The sequence below is a fragment of the Pundamilia nyererei genome, unplaced genomic scaffold (assembly GCF_000239375.1).
Source record: "Pundamilia nyererei isolate P.nyererei 1_Seehausen unplaced genomic scaffold, PunNye1.0 scaffold00101, whole genome shotgun sequence".
In the NCBI taxonomy this organism is placed as follows: domain Eukaryota; kingdom Metazoa; phylum Chordata; class Actinopteri; order Cichliformes; family Cichlidae; genus Pundamilia; species Pundamilia nyererei.
This window is the reverse complement of record NW_005187502.1, coordinates 48,560-75,510: the sequence shown is the minus strand read 5'-3', so window position 1 is coordinate 75,510 and position 26,951 is coordinate 48,560. Positions and strand designations below refer to the sequence as shown.

Here is a 26,951-nt window from a genome sequence, read left to right as displayed (position 1 = left end):
CACATCTCAAGTATGATTTTATTCTGTGGGTCTCATATACATCTAACTCTGTTGGTGCAATATAACAGACAGCTACTCAGTACAGCAGTGCCTACATTTTTAATATATCCACATTTACAAGCAAAAATATTTTTTAAAAGATAAATATTAGTTTCCTTGTTAAAGCACAGAATGGAGTTCTCTTGGCTTGCAGCAAAACTATATTGCATCAGTCTCATATAAATATGCTTAACCTCACACTCGTTCTAAGAAGATACGCACTGGTTTGTGCTGCAGATAAAGTGCCTACTCTGCAGCTCTGCAGTCAGAGAATGTCGAAGCAACTCAAGACACAGAAAGTGCAATTTAAAAACACTAAAAAGATCCAGGGCGACGAGGACACACAGATGCATGGCAGGACAGCTGTGTGTGTGTGCATTTGATAAGAGGAGGAGAGAGGCTAGACTACAGTTGGTGAGTTTTTTTAAAACAAAACTGAGAGGAGCGCCACTAAAAGGAATGACAGTAACAGACCATGAACACAGCATGTGGCCAGAAAAAAAAGTGTTCATGTTGTAACAGGAGCTCATTTACAACACAAAGACTGACACCTCACAAAATTTCCATCATACACAAAGACTGAACTCAGACCGTCATACAGCGCGGGCCTTCACATGGCCACCGAAGCGTCCGAGTCTTTTGGTCGATTGTGTACGACGTGCTCGAGCTGTCCGGAGTCGGAGACGTCGTAGCTCGTCTTGTACTTAGCCAAGATCTTCATCAAAGGACGCAGCTTCAGCCACCACTGCTCCTTGGGGATCCTGTGACTGCACACAGATGAAGAAACGTCAGTGTCAGCGTTTATTTCGGCATTTCTTTCTCATTTTGGACTCCCGAGTTCTCTTCTGGACTAATCTCCCTGTGTGCCAGCGAGCTACTGTGATACATACACAAAGTCAGTCTCATCCTTGAGTTGGACCACAGGCTGGAAGACCAGAGTCCTGCGGCGCATTCCCAGCAGACAGCAGGAGTCCTCGGTGTTAGCAAACACTCGGCCTGCACACAAACACTGAATCAATCAAAGGTGCAAACACAGGAAGTCCCTGATCTTACAAACATGCATTAGGGTGGAATTAAAGCCACTGGAAACCCAAACCTACAACAGCGTTCCAGCTGTGGGTCTATGCAGTGCCGTTATTTTGGAACTTTTTGATCGCTAGATTTAACTTCCTACACCTCTGTGTGTCAGTGATTTAAAAGCCCACTGGTGAAAATGACTAGTGTCATTGTTTTTGTTGGAGAAACAGTGGACTACACCGGTGATCAGGGTTACCCTCACATCAGCAGCAAAGGATAACTGCTTCCCTTCTTAAAGTCGGTGATTTTGTTAGTTGGCACCAGAAAAACTAGTCGTTTCATTATTAATATTTTGTTAATGTATAAAGCGAGTTAACTGTAGAGTTGAAGCTGCGTCTATGTAGCCAACCACCAACAGCCACAGCTGCCTTACCAGCAGATGGCAGCAGCACCCCACCCTGCCTCTCTCTGTGATCGGTAGCTTTAAGAAGATCAATCACAGCAGAACATGGATCAGCAAACATACGACCCGATGGCCAGAACCAGACAACCAAAGGGTCCATCCTGACCTGCTTGATAGCTTTTCAATTCACAAATAATTTCTGTTTTTTAATTACAGTCCTTTTTTTGTTAAAGTGTAATCCCGGTGACTGAGCTCAGTTTTTAATGTTTTTGGACTTTTTTGTCTCATCAAAAAGGCCAAGGACTCACCTAAACTCTCAACTTTGATACCATTTGTAATTGTTATGATTTTTGGCTAAATTCCCAGTGGCTTTCACATTGAGAGGTATTTGGGGAGGCAGGGGTGGTTCACAGTGATTTCTTTCTACCAGCTAGTGGCTATCTGAAACATCATCATAAATGAAACAGCTGCAGTGTGGTTTAAGAGGATGAGAAAACTGAAGCACAAAGAGGTGTTGATATGGAAGCCATGAACAAAAGCAGCTGAATTGAGATAAAGCACCGCACGCTACCAAGAAAATGTGGGAAAAGCAGGAAAAAGAAATGTGCGTGTCGCTCGCACAGCCCATGCTTGCACATTTCCATTTCAGAAATGACCTGGAAACAGCACTGCATGGTGGCTGCCGGTAAATTTGGAAGGCATGGGCAGATTGCATCCTACATGTGTGTAACAGAACAGTGAAAATGACACACACAGAAACACACACACACACACTGGGAGTATGGTGCTAAAATGAAAACACAGGATAGGAGCTAAATATGTAGATGGTCATGGAGCCAGCATGAAGAAGAGGATTTACCTTCATCTTATGTCATCCGAGTGTAAGAGAAATGGACACAAAAAAACAAAACAAAAAGAGGAGTTTTAACTTTAATGGCGGCCTTATTACACAAACAGTGTACAGGTCGGTTGTGTCGTATCAGATGAGGAAGTGTGTTGGTCCTCATTAAAATGCTACATTGATGAGTGTAAATGATCAATAATTCATTTTCTTTGTGAGGATAAACATACATCAAAATGTCAGACAGAGTGACTCCATGACAGATCTGCTTCACAACGGCCACGCCTCTGCAGGGAGGGAGGATCGGCTAACACGGGTCTAATTACAGGCTGCAGGGAACATTAACCTTACCTTGTCTGAACGTCTCAACCAGCTTTTTGGAGACCCACTGCATGGCCTTGGCTGAGATCTTGGTCCCAAAGTTCCGGTCAAATGGAGACGGCGCTCCTCCCTTTGGAAAAAATTAAGAGTTTTCACTCATCCACCAGATCTTTCCCCCCTTTCTTCTTAATTGAACACGTTTGCTGATGTGGTTTGCTAGCTGTGCTATCTTTTCATTACAAACTAGATTTTCTTCAGAGATCATCAAAGTTTTGTGTGTTCCAGTTTTTTTATGTGCTAATCTCAAGATACACAAATCCAAAATACAACAAAGACCAGCCATGTAAACTGAGAACATGCATATTCATGATACAAATATGGAAAACTGGCACTTCTGTACTCTGGAGGAGACGTTACCACTGATTATTTATACAATGGGAAATCAGCCCACCTGCTGCATGTGTCCCAGCACATTCTTCCTGCAGTCAAACACCCCCCTGCCTTCTTCAGAGTACAGCTGATAGATGAAGTCTGTTGTGTAGTTCTCATTGCAGTTCTCATTCCTGACAGACACACAGTGAAAGTGTTAGCAGAGGCACACTCACGATGTGAGTTGACGCTCACGCTAGCTGGACGTCATCAGTGGGAGCCGGATCGTAAAATGTCAGCACTGTCAAAACTGTCGGCTTCACCACAACATTTGTTTACTATACAAGGAGCTTCAAACACCGAGGGATGGAAATGCATGTTTACACTGCAGCTCATTACAAAGAGATGCTGGCTGGAAATTTAAGGTGACTGTCATTTTCTTACCTGAGGACCAGACCTCTCTGAATGCTCGTCTTCATTTTCTCTGTCAGATGTTCAACATTGGCCTGTGGGACAAAGTAGTGCATGTGGCTGATGTTAACACATAGGTGGCTCTGTAAGGTCTGCCTTAGAACTAGAGTAGGGTGACATCTAGTGGATAAAACCAGGAATGACATGTAAAGAACTGAGCCTGAAACTTAAAGGGGACCTATGTTGCTTTACCTTATTTACTGCCATATACACTAACGGCCACTTTTTTAGGTACACCTCTTTTGCCTTCAGTGCTGGTACTAAGGGGCCTAAAGTTTTCCAAGAAAATCCCCGACACCATTACACCACCAGCAGTTAATGCAAGGCAGAATGGAGCCATGCTTTTATGCCGTTTATGTCAAATTCTCACCCTGCAGTCCCAAAGCTGTAGCAGAAATAGGCTCGACAGCCCAGGCAACATTAACTGTTGCTTCAGCTTGCAGTTGTAAGCTGACAGGAGTGGACCCTGCTGTGGTCCCCTGCTGCTGTAGTTTGACTTGTTGTGCATTCAGAGGTGTTCTTCTGTAAACCACGGTGGTTACGAGTGGTTATTTGAGTCACTGCTGTCTTCCTATTAGCTCAGAGCTGTCTGACTATTCACCTCAGACGTCTGGCATCAATGAGGCCCTTTCACCAAGAGGACTGCAGTTTGTCTGGATGCTTTCTTATTCTTTGATCGATCTCTGTAAATCCTAGAGATGGTTGTGGGTTCAAATCCCAGTAGATCAGCAGTGTCTGCATGCCAGATGCAGTGAGTAATTGTCATGTGACTGGCTGATTAGATATTTGGATTAAAAGGAATTTAAACTGGTGTACCTACAAAAGTGGGCATTAAGTGTATATACACTATAAATATAACAGATTCCATCATTATTAAAGTTATTATTGAATGTTGTTGTTTTCATACAGGATAGTTTTCTTTTTGCTGCTGTTTGTTTTGTTAGAATGTTTTATTTGCTTGCTTACTTCAGTGTTTATCTCTGAGCATTTATATAACACTGTTTGTTGTTCATTGGACAATACGAAAATAACTGTAATAAAGGGAGAATGTCCTTGGAGAGAGAGGAGCCAAAACTGTTTGTTTGTTTATTTTGGAACTGTGACTCATGCAAAGCTACTTCAGTCCAAGAATAAAAAGCTGGTGCTGAAATGACCATCACAGGGCTACTTTAAATAATGAATGCATACTGGTTCTGTGGTTGCGTCATACCTGCAGTTCTTTGATGTCAAACGGCTCCTCGTAGATGTAAGCAGCATCGGCCCCTGAAGCCAGGCCCCCCACCGTGGCCAGATAGCCACAGTAGCCTCCCATAGTCTCAATAATGAACACACGTCTCTTGGTCCCACTGGCTGATTGCTTGATGCGGTCACAGGTCTGACACACGCACATGAGCTCACAAAGTCAGTACACATTCAGCACTAATGTGTCAAAGCTAACCTCTGTAACCCTGAGCTCATATTTGCCCATCAAGGTAAACATAAAGATTAGTGTTAACTTAAGACTTTCCACACAGTAGAACAACAGCATGCTTATTTAGCGAATAGCTACATTTCAACAACAGATTCATCTAAATGCTGCTTTCACCAGACAGACTGGATCCTGCGAAAGACGACAGAACACGTCAGATGGTAACATTAAATTCAGAATTCATATGCAAACACTTGGTTAAATTCTATGTGGAAACATTTTTCTTCCTGTGCTAGATTTTTATTTTGATAGCCCAGTGCTGACAATCAGCTAAATATGAGATAATCTAGCGTCAGTTTAGAAGTTGCAGCAGTGGTAAAAATATAAAAATATGTGTTACTGTGAATTCACGTGCTCTGCAGAGAGCCCGTCTCCCAAAAATGGGAAATCGTGCTATAGTGTATCCATGTGCTTTTAAATGAGAATGTGTTGAAACAGCACAGGGCGATCGTGGCTTATAAGTTGGGCGTTTGCCTTGTAATTGGAAGGTTGTCGGTTTGAGCCCCAGCTTGGACAGTCTTGGTCGTTGTGTCCTTGGGCAAGACACTTCACCCATTGCCTACTGGTGGTGGTCAGAGGGCCCGGTGTCCAGCAGCCTTGCCTCTATCAGTGCGCCCCAGGGTGGCTGTGGCTACAATGTAGCTTGCCATCACCAGTGTGTGAATGTGTGGATGACTGGATATGTAAAGTGCTTTGAGATCTTTAGGGACTAGTAAAGCGCTATATAAATACAGGCCATCCAATAAATAAACTGTTGCTTTAGCTTTTAACAGGGTTAGCTCTAAGAAGTAACATTTGTAACAAATCTGTTTCTCTGCATGGACACAAGCTAACAGTTTTGTAAATCACTATCCTGGAGCCCTCAAAGTGCTTCAGCATATCATATATTTAATGTTAGAAAACAACACTGATGTACTTAAATGTGCACAATTTTACTTCATGCTTTTGTGTATGATTTAAAAGAACTGAGAAAGTTGTGCACCAAACTTTTCCATCTTTCTCAGTTGTTTTGATGATGTGAGGGGGATCAGTAGGAAAACACTTTTTTCCAATTTTTCGCAGCAGCACATGAATGCACAGTTTATGTTTGAGTTAGTGTTCGGGCTAAGTTTAATTCATTGACTTTTGTTGCCTTTACTGTAACCTAAATCCAGAGAAAATAGTGTAGCACCTTCTGTAAGCGGACAGTTTGCTGAGTATTAGCACTGGACCACAGTTTTCTCTCTTGCACTTTCATATCATGCCTCACGTTCAGTGTCTTTGCACAAGCATCTTGAACAAAGTGCTCAAAGCTCTGCTGGCGGCGGTTTGGCTGCCTTACCTCCACAATGGCATTGAGGGCCGTGTCTGCCCCGATACTTAGATCGGTGCCGGGTACATTGTTACTTATGGTGGCAGGCAGCATACACATCGGGATGCAAAACTCCTCATAGTTGGCGCGAGCCTCATACAGCTGCAGCAGACTCTCAAACGCCTGAAGCAGCAGTATACAGAAAACGCGTTAGACGACCGGTCACTTATAGAGAGAGAGAGGGGTGAATCTCTCTCAGTTTGCAAGAGAGTATCCCGCCATTCCGGCATGTTCCGTGTGATAGCGGCTATGGCTTCCCTTTGGCAGAAAGGACGGGAGGATGGGATTGTGAACAGAGTGGTGGAGAAAAGAAAATAAGAACAGAAAGAGTGGCAGAGCAGAGTGGGGAACGTGTAATCAGAACAGGAAGTTGATCTGCAGAGAGAGAAAGCAGAGGGAAGGATGATAAACAGGGACAGACAAAGAGCAGATGAAGAGACAGGACAGAGAGATGTGTGCTTGTTGGCCTCAGAATCTGCTCCACGGTGACGCCGCATATAACAACCACATGACAGCCAGATCTGCTTATATTCAGCAGGACAAGCAGGGCCAGTCGAGTCTGCATACACAGCAGGAGGACATGAAGATGGCCAAGCTGCGATTCCAGTTTGAAACAGCACACGTTACCTGAACTACAGGCTGTTAAGCTTGTGTTCTGGCGATGTGTAGACGTCAAAACCTGCATGCAGCCAGCCACTCGTCATGACGTGTCAGAGGACACTATCACAAACACACAGACAGGGAGAAGGGCAAGCAGAGCAAAACATGGCGGCCACAACACGTGTGCACCTCACAGCATGCCTCCATGTTGACACTCACTTACTTACCTGAAGTTTACCAGTCACGCCTCACGGTGCTGACATGACTCACTTTGTCTGTCTGAATTTCTAGTTTTTAGGGAGGCTTTTTGTGCCACGTGTGGCTGACAGATGCCACCGTTACAAGGATTTCTTCCGAATGATCCCCTGACAGGCTGGTGACTGGTAAAACACAACACTGTGGGTTTTTCCCCCTTGTTGAAACACAGCTGGCTGGCTTGTAAAGTGAGCGGATGTGTTTGTGTGTCTGTGTCATGTCTGTCTATTCCTGTTGGCAGGCCCCATCACTTACAGTAGTGATGGCGTTCAGAGCCGTGTCAGCGCCAATGCTGAGGTCAGAGCCCGGCACATTGTTGGAGACAGTGGCTGGGACCATGACCATGGGCACACAGAACTCGTCATATTTCCCACGAGCCGTTAACAATTCCAGCAGTGACAGGAAGGCCTGCAGGGCAGAGCCAAGTGCTTTAGTGTCTGCGAGGGGTTTGGAAGATTGGTCTGGAAGAGAGGTGCTACTTGCCACAAAGGAAAGGGTAAGACATAAGTGGAGGGTGCCAAGGGGAGGAGCCAGGTCTATCACAACGGACAGCAGCGAAACAGACAGGTACCACTCCACATTCACCCTCAAAAAACACACACGTACATCATACACAGGATAACTCATTTACTTGCATTCATCAAAGGAAAAGTAAAGCTGGTGAGCATCTATACAGGAGTGCGTGAAATGGCTGAAGAAAAGCAGGTGTTCTCTGTTTCCAAATCAGATCAAATCGAGTCAACTTCAGTTAAATAATCCAAAAACATCATGTTAAGGAGTCTTCTTTCTCACTATATAGCTATACATATATATCATATACCATTTAACATGTAATGCTAAATATTAGCTTCCAATGTTGCAGTTCTGCAGCTCTGCTTTTAGGCAGAGAACTGAATTTAAAGCATAGTTTTGTACACAGCTATGCATGGAACCATACAGAGGTGTGCTGAAATGAAGCGGGATAAGGCTGATGGAAACATTATACTGTTTACTGTAACATGTCATAAATATTCATCATTTAAAAGCTTTTAAGCTTGTACACAGACTTAAAGATGAGAAGCATCTACTGACAGACTCAACAAGTTAAAAGCAAAACGAGCAGAGACAAAAACTGAGTGTGAAACTTACCTCGAATCCACCGATAATCAGCAAAGCATTTATATTGTGCTTTCGCATTTGCTCAGCAATTTTCTCCACGTGTTTTGCAGGAAGTGTTCTGAGGATTACAAAATGAGTATTATGAAAAAAAACATTATGGAAATATGCAAAATCATTGAAATACAAAGTGTATGGCTGGAAATTTAGTTTCTTAAAGCCGTCTATGAGGAAATTCTCTGGATACACTGGTACAGTGCTGATACAGACTCCATCACCTTTGTAGATATCTCAATTTAATTATTATTTTATAAGAAAAACTGAAGACTCTTTACCTTTTTGTCCCCAACAGGGAGCCACCCTGTCCCGTCCAACCTCCGACATCACCCCATTTCACCTCCTTAATCTGAAGGGTAGATGGATGAGACAGATATGTTATGGGTGGAGTCGTTCACAGGATGCTTTTATTTATTTTGTTTTGTTTTAAATGTTCTAATTTACTGCTCTTCTAACCTGCAACGAGCTGAAAAGCTCCAAAAGCTGGTGCTTTTCTTTCTTTGTTGTGTTAAGAGTTGCACAGAGACTAATGAGTCCCAGTGTGGAAGCTGTTTTCTCCCCAATTTATTTTCTTAAGTTTGCATCTCTCTCACAGTTGTGTATTTTCTGTCCTATCCTCCTGGTTCTCAGGGCAGACATTGCAAACACCAGAGTTAATTTGCTGGACAATCTCTTTCATGTAGCAGCGGAAACTAACAAAGCGTGTAGCAGAGAGTGCTTGAGTCCTGAATAACAGAAATCCATTATTCCCTCTGCTCTAATCTTCTTGGGGTCAGTAGGCACAGTCTGAATCCAGGTCTCACAGAGGATGTTTAACTAAGCAGTGACAGTGGAGACATTCTGATAGAGATAAATGATCCGATTGTTTCTTAAGTGCTGTTCACTGAGCCGACCCCACACTCTGAGCGGTTTCGTCAAAGGAAGCTAGAGGACAGAAACTAGTTATACCAGTCATGCAACAAAGAAACGGTATCACCTCAGATTACATATCAGTACAGGTTTTCATTGTTAAAAGTCACACAGGTGCTGCTTGCTTTTACCCTGTATTCATAAATCCCGTGACATTGTGGTGATAGGTAATGTGAGAAACTCTTTGACTTAGCAGTACAGAGCTGTGTTTCTCAGCCCAGGGAGAACAGTCTGTTTCCCCCCACTGGATAGTTGTGGTACTGCATCGTTTCGACTGAGCCGAGCAGAGCAGGGAGAGTGAGCGTGAGGAAATTGGTTTACATTAATCTGGACAGATTATCCCCCGGGTTTCCCTGATTATGCTTTAGTGTGACTGTGCACTGTCTGACTCTCATCAAGCTAAGCCAATTCTCTCTGAGATATTGATTAAAAAATTGGAGTCACACACACAGAAGATTTTTATTAAGCTTGGAAATTATGAATGCATTTAAATAACATGAAATCTCATTAGTTTCAGGCCGATTATAATGACACGCAGTAGTGCAGCAGCAGTGCTACAAGTCTCACCTGTCCTTTGTAGAATCCCTCAAAGCCATCACTGACGGCAAACATCTTGTGCCCCTCAGAGATGCCCACCCTTACAGCTGAACGGACAGCAGCATTCATGCCCGCTGCAGGGGCCCCGACATTCAGCACTGCCACATTGAAGTTGCTCTGAAGACATAAAATGCACAGCAACAGGTTATCATACATTCTGGCTCTGGAATAATCCCACCAAATGATAAAGTGTGTTTTTGAACATGGATGATCACGCTCTACAGAAGAAATCAATAAATGCTTTCTGGGGTACTCTCAGCCACATGCTGAGCCTACAGTGGTCATTATCACAGAGGCAGAGGGTGGAGTCAGACCCTAAGGCAAGCTCCACAGCATGGAGTCTGTCAGGCTGCCTCTACACTTCGCTGATTTTCAGTGTAAGCTACCTCCTGTGGAGCTGCAGCTCCTGGCAGGGATGATCAAGTCCAACCCTCAGAGGGGAGCCAGGTGTGATCTAATATCACTGCACAGCAACAGTGGCCACCCGGGCCGCATATGAAGCCCACGCTCACTAAACCTTAAGGCTTCACAGTAAATAAGAACAACATGGTTAGAAGTCAATACTTGTTCTTATTATGTGCACTTTTCATCTTTTTATAATGAACAGCAGGGAACCACTGACGCATATGACTGCTGAATACTAATGCCCTCAGCCTGATGTCACACACCCGTCTACAGGACAATGGTAATAAGGTCACTCCCTCAGAAGGTGTGTAGCGCAGGCTCCATAGCTCAGTGGTTAGAGCACTGGTCTTGTAAACCAGGGGTCGCGAGTTCGATCCTCGCTGGGGCCTGATGCCTGGACAATACTTTTTTATTTGTTTTTGCCTCCACCTCTAGATAAATAAAGTATATGGCTTTGTTTTGTCAAAGACAGCTCTTAAAATAGCAGCAGCAGTAAGGCACAGCTGAGTCATTATTTATTGGGCAGAACCTTAGGCTGACTTGGCTCCCTAAAAACAACCTGCTCTACAGGTATTCTGTCAGGGGGGGGCTGTCCTTTTTGATTTCTGTGTGTGTGTTAAGTGTGAGCAAGCAAAGCTGACACCATCACTTACAGTCGGCAGCTCGGATTCTGGTTTACGATGAGCCAGCAGTTTGTATGTCTTCAGGTTGTTTTCAAAGCTCCTGCAGAAAAACCAAGTGCAGTGAGTTCATCTGTTCCAACACTTCAATACACAGTAAACACTTCAAAACTAAGGGAGGTGTATTTGAAAATGAAGTCCATGATCCTGATTCTTTCCCTCTTTCCTCATCCTGCTGAACACTGAGTGTAAACAACAGACTGATGGTGTTCTAAAATAGCACCTTGATCCACTTTCCCTGTGTGCACTTAGAAACACCGGACTGAGTGAAGTTCAGGTCTGTCGGTCATACCTGCCCCGAAGCTTAACGGCCTCCTCAAAGCGTTTCTGGTCCATAGCTTTCTGGACCTCTTGAGTCTGGGGCAAAAAAAAGAAAGGAGATTGTTTCATTGCTTGAAATCTGCATTTAGACACGGCAGCACAAAAGTACTTTTCAATTTGTTTAATCTACACGATTTGTGAATAAACATCTGCATGCAAGGTCTGTGATCTTTGAAGTGTCACAACTGCTGCATGGAGGAGAAACTGCCCTGAAGTGTGGACAGAGGAAAAAAATAACGTGTCATTGTGTGTTTGGGCAAAAAAGGTGACTAATACGTAACCTGCTCTTCACCTCTAACATTTCCTGCTACATAACGTCAGTGAGGTCTTCACTGTGAGCTCTGTTAAACCCAAACAAGGAGCGAGAACGACAACAAAGCTTTTTTGTGCATTTCTATGGCGGTACACATCATCATAAACAGATGATGATTAACCAGTGGCTCCATCTCAAACAATGCACTTCTCTTGTGGACACTATTGCCACTCCAGACTCTGTGCTGTCTGAAATCATTACTTAAGCTCTTTGTCTTTATGGACTCTGTGTCTGTCTCTCCTCGGCTTCTCTGGTTTTGTAAATATGTGTGTGTGCATGCCTATTGAATACGTGAAGGTCTTGGACTGTTTCCAGCACAGAGCAGCACTTACCATCTGCACACACTCCATCAGAGGCACGCGCACCGATGTGTTCCCACACAGAGACACCACACAGGCCGGCGTGTTGGCCGTGGTCTCCAGAAGCGCGAGAACAGCCTCGACACCCATGCGGCTGGCCTGCATGTGAGACGCACAGATTAAACTGCATCTTCCTCACTCATCGTTTCTATGCCAACACATTCTTCCCCTGCTCAGGGTTTCTTTTGTTCTTTTAAGTTTTATTTACTTTAAATCTAAAATTGGTTTTAATTCTCCTCTTAAACATCCATCATTTTTTTGTTTTCATCTGTAGACGTTTTGTAGTAAACGGGAAGGGTTCCTGGGATACACTTGCTCGTGTGCAGAGCCACAAATCTGTTAATATGCTTAACGTAAAACCTGAGGGCAGCGCTCCTCAGACACACACGGGATTGAACAGGAAATGTTTTGGACAACTCTTCAAAACAATACTGCGGACAGGGAACATTTACTATAAATTCTCAAAAGACCATTAATTGTGAAAATGAAATCATTTCTGATAATATAATGGCTTTTAAAATTAGGAATAACACTTTAAACACTAATAAATATGCTGCTCAAAAACATAAATGTGCCTATAAACTGCCAAAATAGTCAAAAATGTCAGTTGCAACAACCTCACGTGATAAATTTAAAAACATGGTTTATTTGACAGGCCAAAAGCAAAAGATACTGCTTGGAAAAAAAATGAAAGGAATCCTTTTTAATCAGAGTAAAGCATCAAGTCAGTTAAAGTTGTGGGCACTGATCTGGTCAGTTAAGTAGCAGAGGAGGTTGCTGATCAGTTTCAGCTGCTTTGGTGTTGATCAAATTAAGAACAGGTGCAAGAGCATGGAGGAGATCCCAGGAGAAGCTTGGTTACTCTAGGAGAGCTGGACGGGGGCGTAGAAGGTCCTTAATCCATCAGCAGGAGCGCTGTCTACTCCTTTGTGCGAGGAGGAACAGGATGAGCACTGCCAGAGCTACAAAATGACCTCCAGGAGAACACCTGTGTGGATGTCTGTGACCAAACACAGAAACAGACTTCATGGGGGCCTGAGGTCCTGATGCCCTCTGGCTTCCCCTCTGTGTTCACTGCCTGGCACCGTGGAGCCCGACTCACATTTGCCATAAATACTAAAACAGGCAGGGCACCGCTGCCCTGTGCTTCTTACAAATGAGGACATGTTCAGCCTGAGCAAATGCGACAGACATGAAAGGATCTGGAGAAGCCACAAAATCGTTCAGCATGACTGGTTTGTTGGTGGGACAGTGATGGGCTGGGGAGGCATATCCATGGGAGGACACACAGACCTCAACAGCTTAGGCAACTGCACCCTGACTGCCATTAGGTATCAGGATGAAATCCTTGGACGGACGCTCAGACTGTCCAGGAGTTCAGTGGCGCTCCGGTCCAGCTCTGGGAGTAGATTCCCCAGGACATCATCCTTTGTCTCATGAGGAGCGTGCCCCGTTGTCAGGAATGCTGACGAGATTGTGGGGGTCACACAAACTACTGAGAACCATTTTTAACTACTAGCCTGCAGTAATTTGATTTTTAGGGTGTCTTCTGGAGATTGAAGTTCATTTCCATCAAATGATCTGGCATCATTTAATTCCTTATTTTTAAAACAAGTTTTATTTAACCAACAGGCCAGAGGCAAAGTAGTTTGACAGAGAAAAATTAATCCTGCTTTTTGAGCACGTGAACCCAACAAATGTTTGATATTTTGGCCCCTAAAGTAATTCAACATTTAGCAAAAAAACATCAGAGCACTGGCTCATAACTCAGGAGGGTGGACCTACCAAGATACGGTCAAAGGCAGATGGGGTTCCTCCTCTCTGCACGTGTCCCAAAATTGTCACTCGTGTGTCGAAACCCAAGCACTTGACCACGAGCTGCGAGGAAAAGAAAAACAAGTTTGAGCAGATGGCCTGGCATCACGTCATCAACATTCTCATGAAAATAACAGCTGTTCATTTAGGTAATGGATCCTTAAAGAGGCAGTTCACCCTAAAATCAAATGTCTGTACTTTCCTCAGGCCTGTGCTGCTGTTTATCACCTATATTTGCTTTGGTGTGAGTCGCTCAGCTCCAATTGGTAAGTCTGTTTTCTCTTGAATATAATGCAATCAGATGATGTTTGCCTAGTGCTGATCAGAGAAGCAAAAATTAAATAAATACATGCATTTAAAATAAACCTCACAGGTACATGCAGGCTTCCTTCCACATAACGATACAACTGTTAGTCGGTTAAACAAAATAAATTTAAAAATGTGCGTGTGTGTTGGGGGGGTTCAGTGTTTGTTTTTTTAAATAAGCATTCCTGCTGAGCTTTTTAAATGGATTTTGAGCACCACAAATCGACTGAAGAGAAGGCAGACGGCAAAGTCATCTAGATGGATAAACAGCACAAGATAAATAGGACCAGAGAAAAGGATGTTTATGTGATTTATGGGTGAAGTGTTGCTTTACTGTTGTCTAAATTCATCTAATGCATATTATATATACACTAATAAAGATATAACTGTGTCACTAATATATACAAAACAAAGGTATATGCAAAAACACATGTAAACAAACTGGCACATCACAAACTTGAACATCAACACGATCTGAAGCTGAAGAGAAGGGGAAACAACAAAGCACAAGCAAGCCGTTCTAATTTTTCAGTCATGTTAGAAAGGAGCTTTTAATTTGAAATCAAAAATAATTACTCTGCTACTTTAAATAAAAACAGAATCTCCAAATAAAAATGTTAGTAATAATTACATAATAATATCATCATGATTCACAATTTACAGTTAAAAAGCCAATTTGTAAGGAAAAAGAAGGCTATGTGTGAAGCAGCTATAAGTAAATGCTATAAGACCTATAATAGCTGTGAGGTTTAGAAAAGGTGCCTTGCAGTGCTTTGGCAGTACAGTGTGGTGAAAGCCCTCTTACCAATCTAGCAAGTGTGCTTTACAGAGCATTCCAGAAACACAGCAACAAAGCCACACCAGGGCAGCAGTACAGTAGTAGAGGTCATTCAGGAGGGAGTCAAAGCTGGAACTGGGTACACTCTGTACTTACATTCTTAACATATTCAGTGGTAATGGGTTTGTTGTTACGATCAATCGCCCCTTCGGCTACAATTATGATATTCAGCCTTTTCATCCCTGCTCGGTTCTACAAGGAGGGCGTGGTGGAGAAACAACATGACAGAAAAACTGAGACTGTGGCTGTGACGTGGGCTTTCAGAAGCACGGGGAGGGAGCCGGACGACGGCGGCAGCCTGGGAGCCGAGGACAGATTTGTTCACAATAAAAGCCTGGTGTCACCACGGCTTGTGTTCACACTTAGTTATCAGGTGTATCCTGTCTTTATTGCTGCTTGTCCACACTTTGTTATTACGGGACTGAATGTGGATACTGTAAGAAAACTGTAACCAAAGATTTTGGCGGTGTGTAGCTCAGATGGCTGGCTTGCATCAGTCAGGTCTCCGTGCTTCTGGCTTCCCCTTTCTTAACACTCAGGTACTCACATCTTTGACAAAACTAGAGGTTATAGGCTTCCCGTGCCTGTCAATGGCTCCCTCTGCAACTATGATTATGTTCAGCCTTGTTCCCCTGGAACGGGTCTAAATCATAGAACATTGGCATTTTTTTTCAAAGCAGAAAAAACACAAAATCTCACAAAAGTCTTTCGTGATTTAAAGTCTGTGTAGAAAAACAAAGAAAGGTTTGGAACAACATGTTATCAGAGTAAATATAACATTACATCTCATAGAACAACCCAGTAATACTACACTTCACTGAGTAAGTCTGACTGTGTTACCGCAGATAGTTTCTGACACATCTTCTCCTCCCAGCCATCCTCTGGAGGCATTTCAGGGATCAGCACCCAGTCTGCCCCGCAAGCCAGGCCGCTCACCAGGGCCAGGTAGCTGGGAAACACACACAGGTGATAAAGCTCTGTGTCTCTGACTGAGAGTTGATGGTTCTGGATCTGTTAAGGTTTATCTATTCTTACCCACAGTGTCTGCCCATGACCTCCAAAACAAATGTCCTCTGGTGACTGAAAGATAAGGAGAGGAAATATGATGTAGGAACGCTGATGTACCCGAGAGCAGGTGTAGAAGATACCATGATAGTTTTTTCCTGCGTTAAACTTTTCTCAACTTCAAGGCGAGTGATTGAAACAGCTGCTGGTAAGAGTGAAGGATTATTATATTTGAAATGTACCCTGATAATTAAAGCCTGAACTAGCGACTGACTTGTCACATATGCAGCTTTCACACGTAAAGCTGCTAAAGGTGCTTATGTTGACTGCTCACCTCTGTGCAGTTGTCATAATTGCGTCCACCACCTCGATGATTCTGTGCAAAGCCGAGTCAGTGCCAATTGTCATGTCAGTTCCACAGAAGTCGTTATCGATAGAGCCGACCATCCCCACAATGTGAAGGGCAGAGTACTTCTGGACGGCATCGGCCTCAATCAAACCTGAAAGGAAAAGAAGCTTAGAGCAGGACTGGGCTTTTGTCTGAGTAACCACTCTGAGTCACAGCTGTTCCTACAAACACAAATCTCTGATATTACTGGCAGGAGATACGGTTTCTCAGTATGGCACCAAATGACTCCAAGCTCCACATGCTGTGCAGAATTGTTTTCAACAGTGTAACCACGTCCTCAGAATATATAAACTGCATTTTGTCTTGACTGGAAATAGGAAACACAGAGCCATAAAGCCTCCACTACCTTGTTCCACCAACTCATTCAGCAGCCCGCTCCATTCCTCCTTGAAGAGGTTGGCTCCCGTCAGACTGCCGTCTCCACCAATCACACACAGGTTGGTGATGCCGTGCTGCACCAGGTTGTGGGCAGCCTTCAGGCGCCCCTCGTGAGTGCGAAACTCTTTGCAGCGAGCGCTGCCGATAACAGTCCCTCCCTGGTGACGATAATGGGAACGTTTTAAAAGTGTCTCCGGCCCATATCACATGGTTATTCTTTTGGTTTGAACTCCTGCGTTTGTTCTTCAACAGGAAAAGCACTACTGATAACACACCGCCTACTGCGATGTTAGAGGTTGTAATGTTTCACCACTAAACAGCCTTATCGTCTGTGTCACATGACTTACATGTTCCTCCTTTGTGCATTGCTTCCTGCAAGATAAACCTAACTTTGATAAATACATATTTCTGTGTTTTTCCACACTTTTATATTTTATTTATGGTGGGTAAAGAGGGCGTGTGGATGCATTAGTCACGCCATAATAAAAAGGATAATAATTCCAATTTATAGCAAACGTCTCAAGAAATAAATCTGATGTGAGGTTAGGTTATTTATTATTAAACACGTCGATATGAAGATTGTTCCTCTGCAAAGTGCTTTGAGTAAAATAAGCTGCTTATCTAGTAAGATGAACTCTAACTGCACTGTCTTGAACTGCAGCTGGTGACAATACTCCAAAGTCGCCTCGGTGGACTTCAAACCAATACATCAAACGGGTCTCCACTTGCTCCAGGTTCTAGTTAGAATGGTTCCTCAAACTCACAGAGGACAACCGGAGGAGCACAAGGATACTATCCCAGCTGCAGTTCAAAACAGTGGAACTGGAGTACATCTAAATGGACGTGATCCTCTCTAGAGAAAGCAGCTGAATAACGCTGATTACCATCACAACAGTAGCCTGGTCAGAGAGCCAGGAAGAAAAACGATACAGGAAGGGCCAGAGTTAGCTTACTGGAAGATGATGAACTTGCAGAGTGAGAAGATCATAAATCAATCACACATCAAGGCGTTCCTCCACACAAATAAAAAGCTAAATGAGTTTTTGGACAGTTATTAAAACACCTGCCAGCCCATCCAAGAAATGTTTCCATGTGGGAAACACTGCACACTGCAGTCCAAGAACTGCAAAAGTATTTATTACTTTCGAATGTTTCCGATATAAGCCGGGAGCCCACAGGAGAGAGAACACCTGCTTATAAAAACCTCACTCTGTGTATGTTACATGTGTCTAATATAGACCATGATAATTACTCACCAACTGCAGCATGCTGGACACACTTTCCCATGTGGCTTCCTTTATGTTATCCCCACCATCCACCATACCCTGATATCCCTGATTACAGAGAAAAAAAAGAATATACATTTAACATTTATGCCTAAAATTGTGGCTTTAACTAATTTAATTAGATATAAATTACATGTAATAAACATATAAATTGCCCATGTAACTCTGTTACATACAACATGAAATGTTACATTTAATGGAATCTGGGCAAATAAAATTTACTCAAGTAGTATACATTCAGTTTATTTTCCTTACTAATTATTTATTTGAATGCATGACCATTTGATTTCTGCTGCAATTTATTTCAAAATATTGCTTCATGGTTATGAGGGCAAAGAATCATCTTTCTGAGTGTTGCACGAGCTAAGCAAACAAACACACACTCCAAATAACCTCTGGCTAACAGCCCAAAATACAACGCAACGACATCCTATTGTCATCATGACTTGAAATAATCAAAATATTTCCACATAATTCAAAACCAATGAAACTTACTAACCCTAACTATAAGACTGGTGCATCATCATACTGTGCTACCTTAGCTGGGTGCAGGGTATTCATATGAGGCATCTAAAGCCTCAGTTATGTAACATCACACTGTGTGTGAGCAGAAGCCACACGTACACAGATGTGCTGGGATCACAGGATGAGCAGACAGAGCATGGCTCTTCCCAAAGCTCTTTTAACATCTGCTTCATGAAAACAAAAGAAACATCCCTGTATTGATACCGGACCCCTGGCTAGTACTGTACACAAATCCAACCATTAAAGTTGGGCTTAAATGTCTTCCAAATACTTTATAGTGATTTTCCTTGAAAATGCTACTATAGTCCTAAAGATAAATTTATGGCTCACCTCATGAATGAAATAAACCTTTGCCCCCACGTACAACCCCATTCGAACCACAGCACGCACAGCACCATTCATTCCTGAAAGAGAAAGAGTTAAAAGAAGAAATCTTAATCACAAAACAACTTGTTTTACAAGGTCAAACTTTAAACTATAGAGAGGGAAAACACATGTGTCTCAACTGCACCAAGTCATTGTAAAACCCCAATTTGCATGGCTCTCCCAGGGCTTAAGCTACATGGATATTTATTTAATCTGGGTGCAGCTGTAAACCTTTATTTATTTTTTTATGAGTATTTCTATGTCCTGGATGTGGGAGATAATGTGTGTAAGCCCAGCCTTTGCGTGTTTATAGTGTCTGTGTGTCACTTGTGGATTTTTTTGCCCCATCAGAAAGCCCTGCCATGTTTGGTCAAAAGGCTTTCCTAGCTCCTCCTACAGGTTCTGTGAGTCTGAGTGAAAATACTAACCAGTAAGACCATGCTCTGTGGCTTTAATGTCAACGTCAGGGTTAGCTTCAACACAGATGGGATAAAAACGTAAAGCTTTACCCACAGGAAGGAGGGGAAGGGGAACTTGGCTAACTGGAAGAGTTGTAAACAAAGGGAAGAAAGGACTGGGTTTCCTTGTGAACCAAGCAGTACTGTTACTCTGCAACACAAAGGCTCAGCCCACTCGGGAAGCAGAGGACACAGCAGTGAGGGAAGGGAACAAATTAGGAGGCCTCTGCAATATGATCTGCTCATGAAGCCGGCAAAGCATCCAGAATTATTAGAAAAGGACCAACAATACAACCCAGTGTATAATCCATGGCACACTGTCCTTGTTACATAACTACAATCACAGGGGCATCAGACATCAGAGTGTGGTGAAAACAGAGGCAGAATATATGAAAAGATGTTCGCGTAGATATCTCAGCTGAACGTTTCAAAGTCTCTATCAAAGCAGAACATCTCTTCTTCTGCGTGACTGACTCTTTCTCCTGCTGACTGACTGAAAGCACTCAGCCAAGGCTACACAATGTACTCTGACATTGATGCACGGTCTCAGCTAGCATGCTGCAGACTCACTGCTTAACTCTGGGGCCAGCGCTGCGTGTTTGTTCTGCAATTAAGTGGATCAATTCACTGCTTCTGAATAACCACATTCACTCTTTGAGCTCCTGGAGGATGGAGGTTACACTATAGAATACCTGGTGTAATTAATAATAATGCATTATTAATAATTCTTCACAAATGCACTTACATAACAACAACAGGTGGTTTCTGAGAAAAGGTCAACATTTGTCTAAATTATGTATTGAAAAGTTTAAAACAGGGTGGTTATTTAGCAGAAGATTTTAACATAAACAACATTAGAAAATAAAGAAGCTTCTTTAATGCTGTAGAGCAGTGTTAGTGCTGCTGCCCTTTGTATCACAATCCAATGCTAAAAGTGGACACAACTTTGATCTGACCATGGCTTCTCAGGGTAATATTGGAAGAATATCTGGATCAATAAGCCAAAAACAGCTGAAGTGCTTTCTGACTATTTTTAAAGCAGGATAAAGAAGTTTTTTCCCCACAAAGATACAAAGCTTCTTGCTATTTTTGTCAAATTACAATTTACAGTTGGTTTGTTAATAACTTTCCATGCAGCATGAAAACAATAAGAAGAAAAAATGTTTTAAAATATCCATATTTATTCATGTTTTGCTCATATTTCACTTTCTACAGCTTGAAAGCTATCGGGATGGATTCACTCTCTCTTTATGTTTCCTCTACTACACTGGTCACGTGTAGGCCTAATAATAAGTTACATAACAGGTAAAAATAATCACATCCTGTCTTTAAATAAAATCATAAAGTTTCGAATTTTGTTGTTTAATTATAAGATGATGTAACTCATTCGGATCAGCCGGCTGCCATTACAATGTGGCGTTACACGGCAGTAGTAGATGTACATGTGCTTAAGCGAAATTACGAGATGAGCCGGTGAGCACATGACCCGGGTTTCCTCTGTGACGTATAGTTGACTGGAAGAGACGTAGATGAGTTATATGCTGCTCATCACGTACACAGGATGCCGGCATCCCACAACCGCTGGCCTCCACTGTGCTAATAAAAATCCAAAGTCTCTAGTCTCGCTAAAACTGAACACGACAGAAACGCTGTGTAAGAATTTCCAACCTGTGCGCTAGTGGCCTACGCATCCACCAGAACCAGCTTTTAATGGTTACACAGCGCCCTGCACTCCTGCGTATCTGGCTTCTGCACAACCTAAATTAATTGGGAATCTGCGCTAATTAAATGCTAACACAAGCCCGTCAGTTATAATGCAATAATAAACTGTGAGGAGGAAAGCAAACCGCGCGGCTCGACCTTGACGCATCTGTCTGAGCCGCTGGGTAATGTCACACATGCCTGAATCAATGACAGGATGATGCTGTTAGCGACTTAGCGGGGTGCGCGGTGTTAGCATGCCGGCTAACCGTGTAAATGGCACATAACATCACAGCCTTACTGTACCACCCCGCCCCACCGCGTTTTTAAATAAAATGCCAAGCCGACTTGACAGGCAGTTCACTATGACACGGCTGTGTATCTTCGCCCTTTGCGGGCCTTTCCTCACTGATACGATGCTTCACACAAGTATCCACAAAAAGTGTAACTCGATACTCTACCTTGAGCATCCCCTCCGCTCGTCAGCACCGCAATGGCTTTGCCCGCTCCCGACAGGTTCTCAAAAAATATCTTCTTGCTGTCCGGCTGCGCCATTTTCACAGCAACTCAATATATAAATATAAATAAATATGTGTTTCCTGGCACAAGCCGATAAAAGAGAACACCGACAGTGCGGAACTGTGCTGAAATGATGAAGGGCAACAATCTATGCCCTCTACCTATGTACAGTATGCCCGCTTTGGTCTCCTTCTCCTGTCTGTTCCGTATCTGGTCGCTGATTTGCATAGGCCGAGCGCGAGGACAGTTATTGGCAGAAGCTCGGGCCAATCAAATCATAGTTCCAGCAGCATCCGTTCGCTTGCAAACTAATAAGAGATGTGTGGGCGGGTCTATCATTAGAGGATGCCGGCGAGGTTTCAGTGAACCTTAGTGAGGAGGAAGCAACAGGCTACGAAAGTTACACACAGAAACACCTGAATCATACAGTGTAAAGACGAATAAATCTATTATTTTTAAAGTAATACTATGAGTAGTAATAGCAATATAAATATTTTTATTTCTATTTCTAGGCCTAGATGTTTTTATTGCAGTAACTGGTTTGCTCGATCATCAACATTTTGGTAATCCTTGTGTTTCAACTGTGTACGTTTTATAGTATTCTAAATCTATATTCTTTCACTGTTGCTGATGTATTTGCCCAACAGTGTAAGGTAAAACAAACCTTCCACAGATGCGCTACCTTATGCCATTCTTCGTAAAATGCATCGTTTACGGCCCAGGCTGACTCTTTTGTGAAGTGTATTATTGTGTTTTGATCACTGCTTAAATATCATATTTACATTTGCATCACTGAAACTGTGCGCTTTCCTTCAGGCCGAAATCCTTTTACACTGGAGCTATGACTTCCGTTCAAGGTCGTTTTTTATGAGCCACTGATTTTTGTTACTACCTTTATGTGTATGGGACTCCTAACACTACACAGAGTAAGTTAGCGTTGACTATTTAAGATTTTTCACAGATAAACACAAGAATGTAAAACTATGAAACACGCAATGAGGAAGGTTCCACTTTGGATCGTTGTCTCCATCATGTGGCCTTAAGGCCAAACTACAAGTGGAAAGCTATAAAACGGAAGTACTGTGCATGTTCTGTATTGGTCTCAAACAAAAAGTGTGAGTAAAGGTCTGTTTAGTAACATATAACATCAAAACCTGAGTCATCAGCAGAAAGAAAAAGAAATCAGTCATTTTGAATTATTCTCATCACACAGCAGACACCGCTGAACGACCTAATTCAATTATAGAGTACTTTGCAATATGATTTAGAACAAGCAAATGAGGCTACTGTGCTTTTAGTCCAGAATCATCCTATTATCAGAAGAACTGTTTTTCCTGCAAACTCAAAATCGATTCAGAAGAAAATAACATTCTGATATGCATGAATGACAGCCCTTAAGATTCAGGAACTACATACAAGGACATATAAAGTGATCCTGCTAGTGACATCACTGATAGTTGTGCACCTTCTTGCCTCACATGTGTCCCCTCAGTCCCCTTAGACACTCCTACATCTTCCCCGGAGAAGACACTGTTTGTTTTTGTGTTAGTTCCAGTCAGTTATGAGAACTGTCTCAATTTGATCACACTCACTGTCCTGAAAAGTCAAATAAAAGTAAAGAAAATACTGAGTTAAATAGTCTTTAGATAGAAAAAAAAACATTTAGTTTATTAACCTCCTAAGACCCAAACTCTTCCACGGCATGCATTTTTAATTTCTCTTTGATATTTGGGCATATTGGGGCTCGATAAATGTAAAAACAAAGAATTACCAGATTTTCTTTTTTACCTCATTTTTGTTTTTATGAAAAATCAGAGCCACATTGAGGATATTCGTTTAAAATTTTGATAAACAGTAGCAGTATAATGTCCTCATAAATGGATATCAGGCCCTTGAAGAGCAAAACTGAGTATTTTGGTCTAAATAACCCAAAATGTGATGTCCACATATGTGGACACCAGGTCCTAGGAGGTTAAACTTAAATTGCATCTGCAGGTATATTCAAACAAATCCAGCATAGTGTTAGTTCAGACAGGCCACAAAGCCAAACTCAGATGCAATCTCTCCTTATCAGCTCATCTCAGTGCCAGTGTACATTAGCTGATACCCATCTACACATCTAATTTCCAAATTTCATGTAAAGCACTCTATTTAAGCTGCTGCACATCTGCAAGCCACTTAGCAACCCACCTCCATTTCAGCCCCTCCTTTCATGCTACATCATGAAAGGAAGGGCTCACTTCCAAGATCCTTGGGGAGCATTACATAACTCATTAACACTAAAATAAATCAAAATCAGCACAAACTAACCATTTATAGCTGATGTGCCCAAAATCATGCATAACTCTGAGACTAAACACAGTCGTGTGTGATGACTGGCAACAGTCTAATTGGCCATTGAAGGAACAGCACATTTTGGAACTGTCAGTTTTATTTACAAGTGAGCTGAAAACCAAAAGGGTGCTCCCGTGGAACTGCAGATCAGTGACTTAAAGTATAAAGAAAGTCTCTAGGCATCAATTATGCATCTGAGTAGTCATTCTGTTGGGTCTCATCATGGCATAATTGCCAAACACAGTTTATTTGTGCTAAAAAATACCATCTGTACATGTTACAGTAAAAGTATCCCAGTGAAAAAGCACAAGTAACAAGCTCTCACTTTTCTCATTTATCTTCCTCTTTTTAAACCTTCAAGTGGAGCGAATGGCTTCCTTTACATTACCAAGCCTCTCTGCCCTCAGGCACTTACAGCCATCATATGGTCTCACTCCACGTGCTGTCGAGGCGACTTTGGTGTATACTGTTGAGATGACTGCCAGCTGGAGGCCCGATGTGGATCCTTTATCTGAACTCATCATTCTTTGCCGTCAGCTTTTTGCTTCACATAACAACGAAAGCTCTGTATCCGTCAAATTATGTCATCTGCTACAGTATTGGTTTATCATCAGGCCTCAGCTGTAGCATGAAGCAGACGACGACAAAGAGCTTAATTTGTGTAACAAGTAAGTGCAACTCTTACACACAACAAATGTTGTTGTTTTCATTTCTCCAGCACATCTTATTGTGTGCAAGGTAACATGAGTACAGCCTACTGTAAGTATCCATTAGGGCGTTAAGTGACATGTAGAATTTCCAAGATTTCAATTACGCTAATCTCTTGGAAAAGCGTGAGAAACACCAGCATTATCAGTCGTGCATGTGAGCAGCCTAAAGAAAGGCCTGCTGGCAGGCAAGCTGCCATCGGTGTTGTTTTCTCACCGTACCTGTATAATAAATACATGTGCGGACTTAAGTTACTCACTCCCACAGGAAAACCGGGGCTGTCCATTAAAGTCTGTTAGCTTCATCCCAGAAGCATGTAAGCGAATTGATAGTGAATGGAAAGAGAATGGTTGAGTAAACTGAGCCGAAGAGACGTAAATGTGTCCACGTCTGGTTTGTCAGAGGCAGCCTGCAGATAAAACTCCTCAGACTGTAGGAAAAGACTGCTTTTAAAACGTCACTGCAAGTGTTGGGAGACGGGACTTGTAGAAAAGCAAGAGAAATGAAAGAATTGAAAGAAGTTGGATTTTTCATTTTTCTTTTTAAAATGTAGAATTTTACATCTATTTGTAGTTTCTTGTGTTTTCTTATCATTGTTGCGTAGCAGCCATTGCCGAGGTGTTTTTCCTCTGGGGTATTACACTTCTGTGTATTCCGTGCTGAAAAAAAGTGATTCTTGTATTACCAGTTCATTTTCTACTTCCAAGAGCAGCAACCAGACACCACCAGGGTTACGACACCAAAGAGGAAGTTGCGGTTAACCACAGATTTACTCTTGATTGACTTATTTATTTCCTGCATGGGCACGGGGAGAGAGAGCCAAAAGACATATTTTATTTTTGCATATTAATAAACATAACACAGAAATGTAAAAATGCGCTATTTATTTGGGTGTGGAACACAGAGATGTTTAAAAACTAAATTCATAGACAAGAAATTGTCGGAAACATGACACGCTAATGATCTTGGCCCAATTGAATTTGATGGTAACATGTTATGCTCAGAATGATAAGATAAGATAACAAGTCAAGAACTCAGTCTATAATCTAATTCGATACAATAGTGAGATTACATGTAACGTAAATAAAGGTATTGTGTTTTGAGGTCAAATGTATTTTGCACCTGTCCTTGTGTTGGTAGAGTTCAAACAGATGTTAGAGAAAGTGTTCAGCTCTGGAACCATTAATTATCTACATCCATTCAGCTCAGCCCAGTCATTTTATTGACCTCTGCATCAGCTGATAGAGGAATTTTACAGTGTGTTGATTCAGACAGATTCAGTGACACGCTGCCTCACTGAGTAATATGGATGCTTTTCATCAGCTAGCACTACAGTATTCAGGCCACAGAAGGGTTCCCTTGCACTAACAGGTTCAAGAAGACAGCACTTTTCAGTCACAACTAATGCTGATCCTCCACATTTCTTCTTGCTGATCAGATTATAGCTCGTATAACTGAAGAATTTCTAAATCGCTGAAAACCAGGCAGACACCCACAGCTGGAAAATGCCCACCATACAAAAAGCTGCAAGTGGCCACTTTAGATTGGCAATCATGCTACATGGTACAAAAAGCAGTTTTTGTAGAGTGGCTATAGACTGTTACACACGCGCAAGCACACAGTGTACCCTTAAAGCCTTAAAGCATAATGTTTCCACCCACATGCTTGACTATGTGGAATGTGTTCTTTGGTCATACTCAGAATTCCTCTTCTTCCAAACACGGTGGGTCGAGTTACTGGCGCAAAGCTCAGCTTTAGTTTCCTCTGATCACAGCACTTTCTCTGAATCATTTTAAAGTTCACTGGAAAACTTAAGGCAGGCCTGTACATGTGCCTTATTGAGCAGAGGAATTTGTTATGACATAGCATTACCATGATCCCAGGCTCCTCCCATGTAGTTTTGGGCTGATCCACTAGGTTTCCTAAGCTCATCCTCACCCCAGGAGGCAACTGAGGCGACTGATGCTCATTTCTTTCATTTCTGAATAATCGCACCAGCAGTTGTCACCTTCACACCAAGCCTCATGCAGTCTTGTAACTTCTATATTTACATTTATAATATATATTTATAACTTTTTTCAGAATTTTTGGATGATATTCTGTTTCTCTTTATTAGCATAAAGCTACCATAAACATTACAGACAGTACGTGGTGTCATCTTCAGGAGACCATGAATATCACTTTGACAAATCACTGTGAAATGTCTACTGGTGTCTGAGATGTTTCCAGTCTGGACCAATTAAAATGTGCAATAATATACAATTTAACGGGACTATCCGGTAATCCCCCCCAGCAGCAGTCACTCATGACACCACTACACCTACTCAGCAGTCGTCTGTCCCTCACACAGAAACTCACTCTCTGTCAAATTACATTTCCTCCTTGTAATTTTACACCACAAACCTCATCCCTTATTGCCACACGGATCCCCA

At 42.4% G+C, this 26,951-nt stretch overlaps 1 protein-coding gene and 1 non-coding gene across 8 annotated transcripts; one reads left to right on the top strand and one right to left on the bottom strand.

The window, feature by feature from the left end:
• On the bottom strand, window positions 1-21,706 carry pfkpa (phosphofructokinase, platelet a). Of its 7 annotated transcripts, none has more exons than XM_005740544.1 (23): window positions 21,420-21,706; window positions 18,764-18,837; window positions 17,879-17,956; window positions 16,591-16,780; window positions 16,170-16,335; window positions 15,866-15,910; window positions 15,671-15,779; window positions 15,378-15,473; window positions 13,657-13,749; window positions 11,845-11,970; window positions 11,171-11,235; window positions 10,852-10,921; window positions 9,764-9,910; window positions 8,566-8,636; window positions 8,264-8,351; window positions 7,391-7,543; window positions 4,672-4,836; window positions 3,435-3,496; window positions 3,073-3,184; window positions 2,652-2,751; window positions 2,319-2,324; window positions 930-1,035; window positions 1-806 (listed from the first exon to the last, which is right to left on the bottom strand). In XM_005740544.1, the coding sequence occupies exons 1-23, from the start codon at window positions 21,511-21,513 to the stop codon at window positions 650-652; spliced, it is 2,373 nt and encodes a 790-aa protein (XP_005740601.1). In that variant the 5' UTR covers window positions 21,514-21,706; the 3' UTR covers window positions 1-649. The 7 variants fall into 7 exon arrangements, with proteins under 7 accessions (XP_005740601.1, XP_005740600.1, XP_013768248.1 ...); XM_005740543.1 differs by lacking the exon at window positions 7,391-7,543 and adding an exon at window positions 6,251-6,403; XM_013912794.1 differs by lacking the exons at window positions 7,391-7,543; window positions 15,378-15,473 and adding exons at window positions 6,251-6,403; window positions 14,927-15,022.
• Window positions 10,515-10,587, top strand: trnat-ugu (transfer RNA threonine (anticodon UGU)). Its single transcript has one exon. It is a non-coding gene; the product is annotated as a tRNA-Thr (tRNA).
• Window positions 21,707-26,951: the final 5,245 nt, after the last annotated feature.

Coding starts and splice junctions, on each gene's coding strand:
- pfkpa (XM_005740544.1), bottom strand. CDS start 21,513: ATGGCGCAGCCGGACAGCAAGAAGATATTTTTTGAGAACCTGTCGGGA. Junction 17,957..18,763: donor AGGTTTATTTCATTCATGAG/GTGAGCCATAAA, acceptor CTCTGTAATCAG/GGATATCAGGGTATGGTGGA. Junction 15,474..15,670: donor TGTGTCAGAAACTATCTGCG/GTAACACAGTCA, acceptor TCTATGATTTAG/ACCCGTTCCAGGGGAACAAG.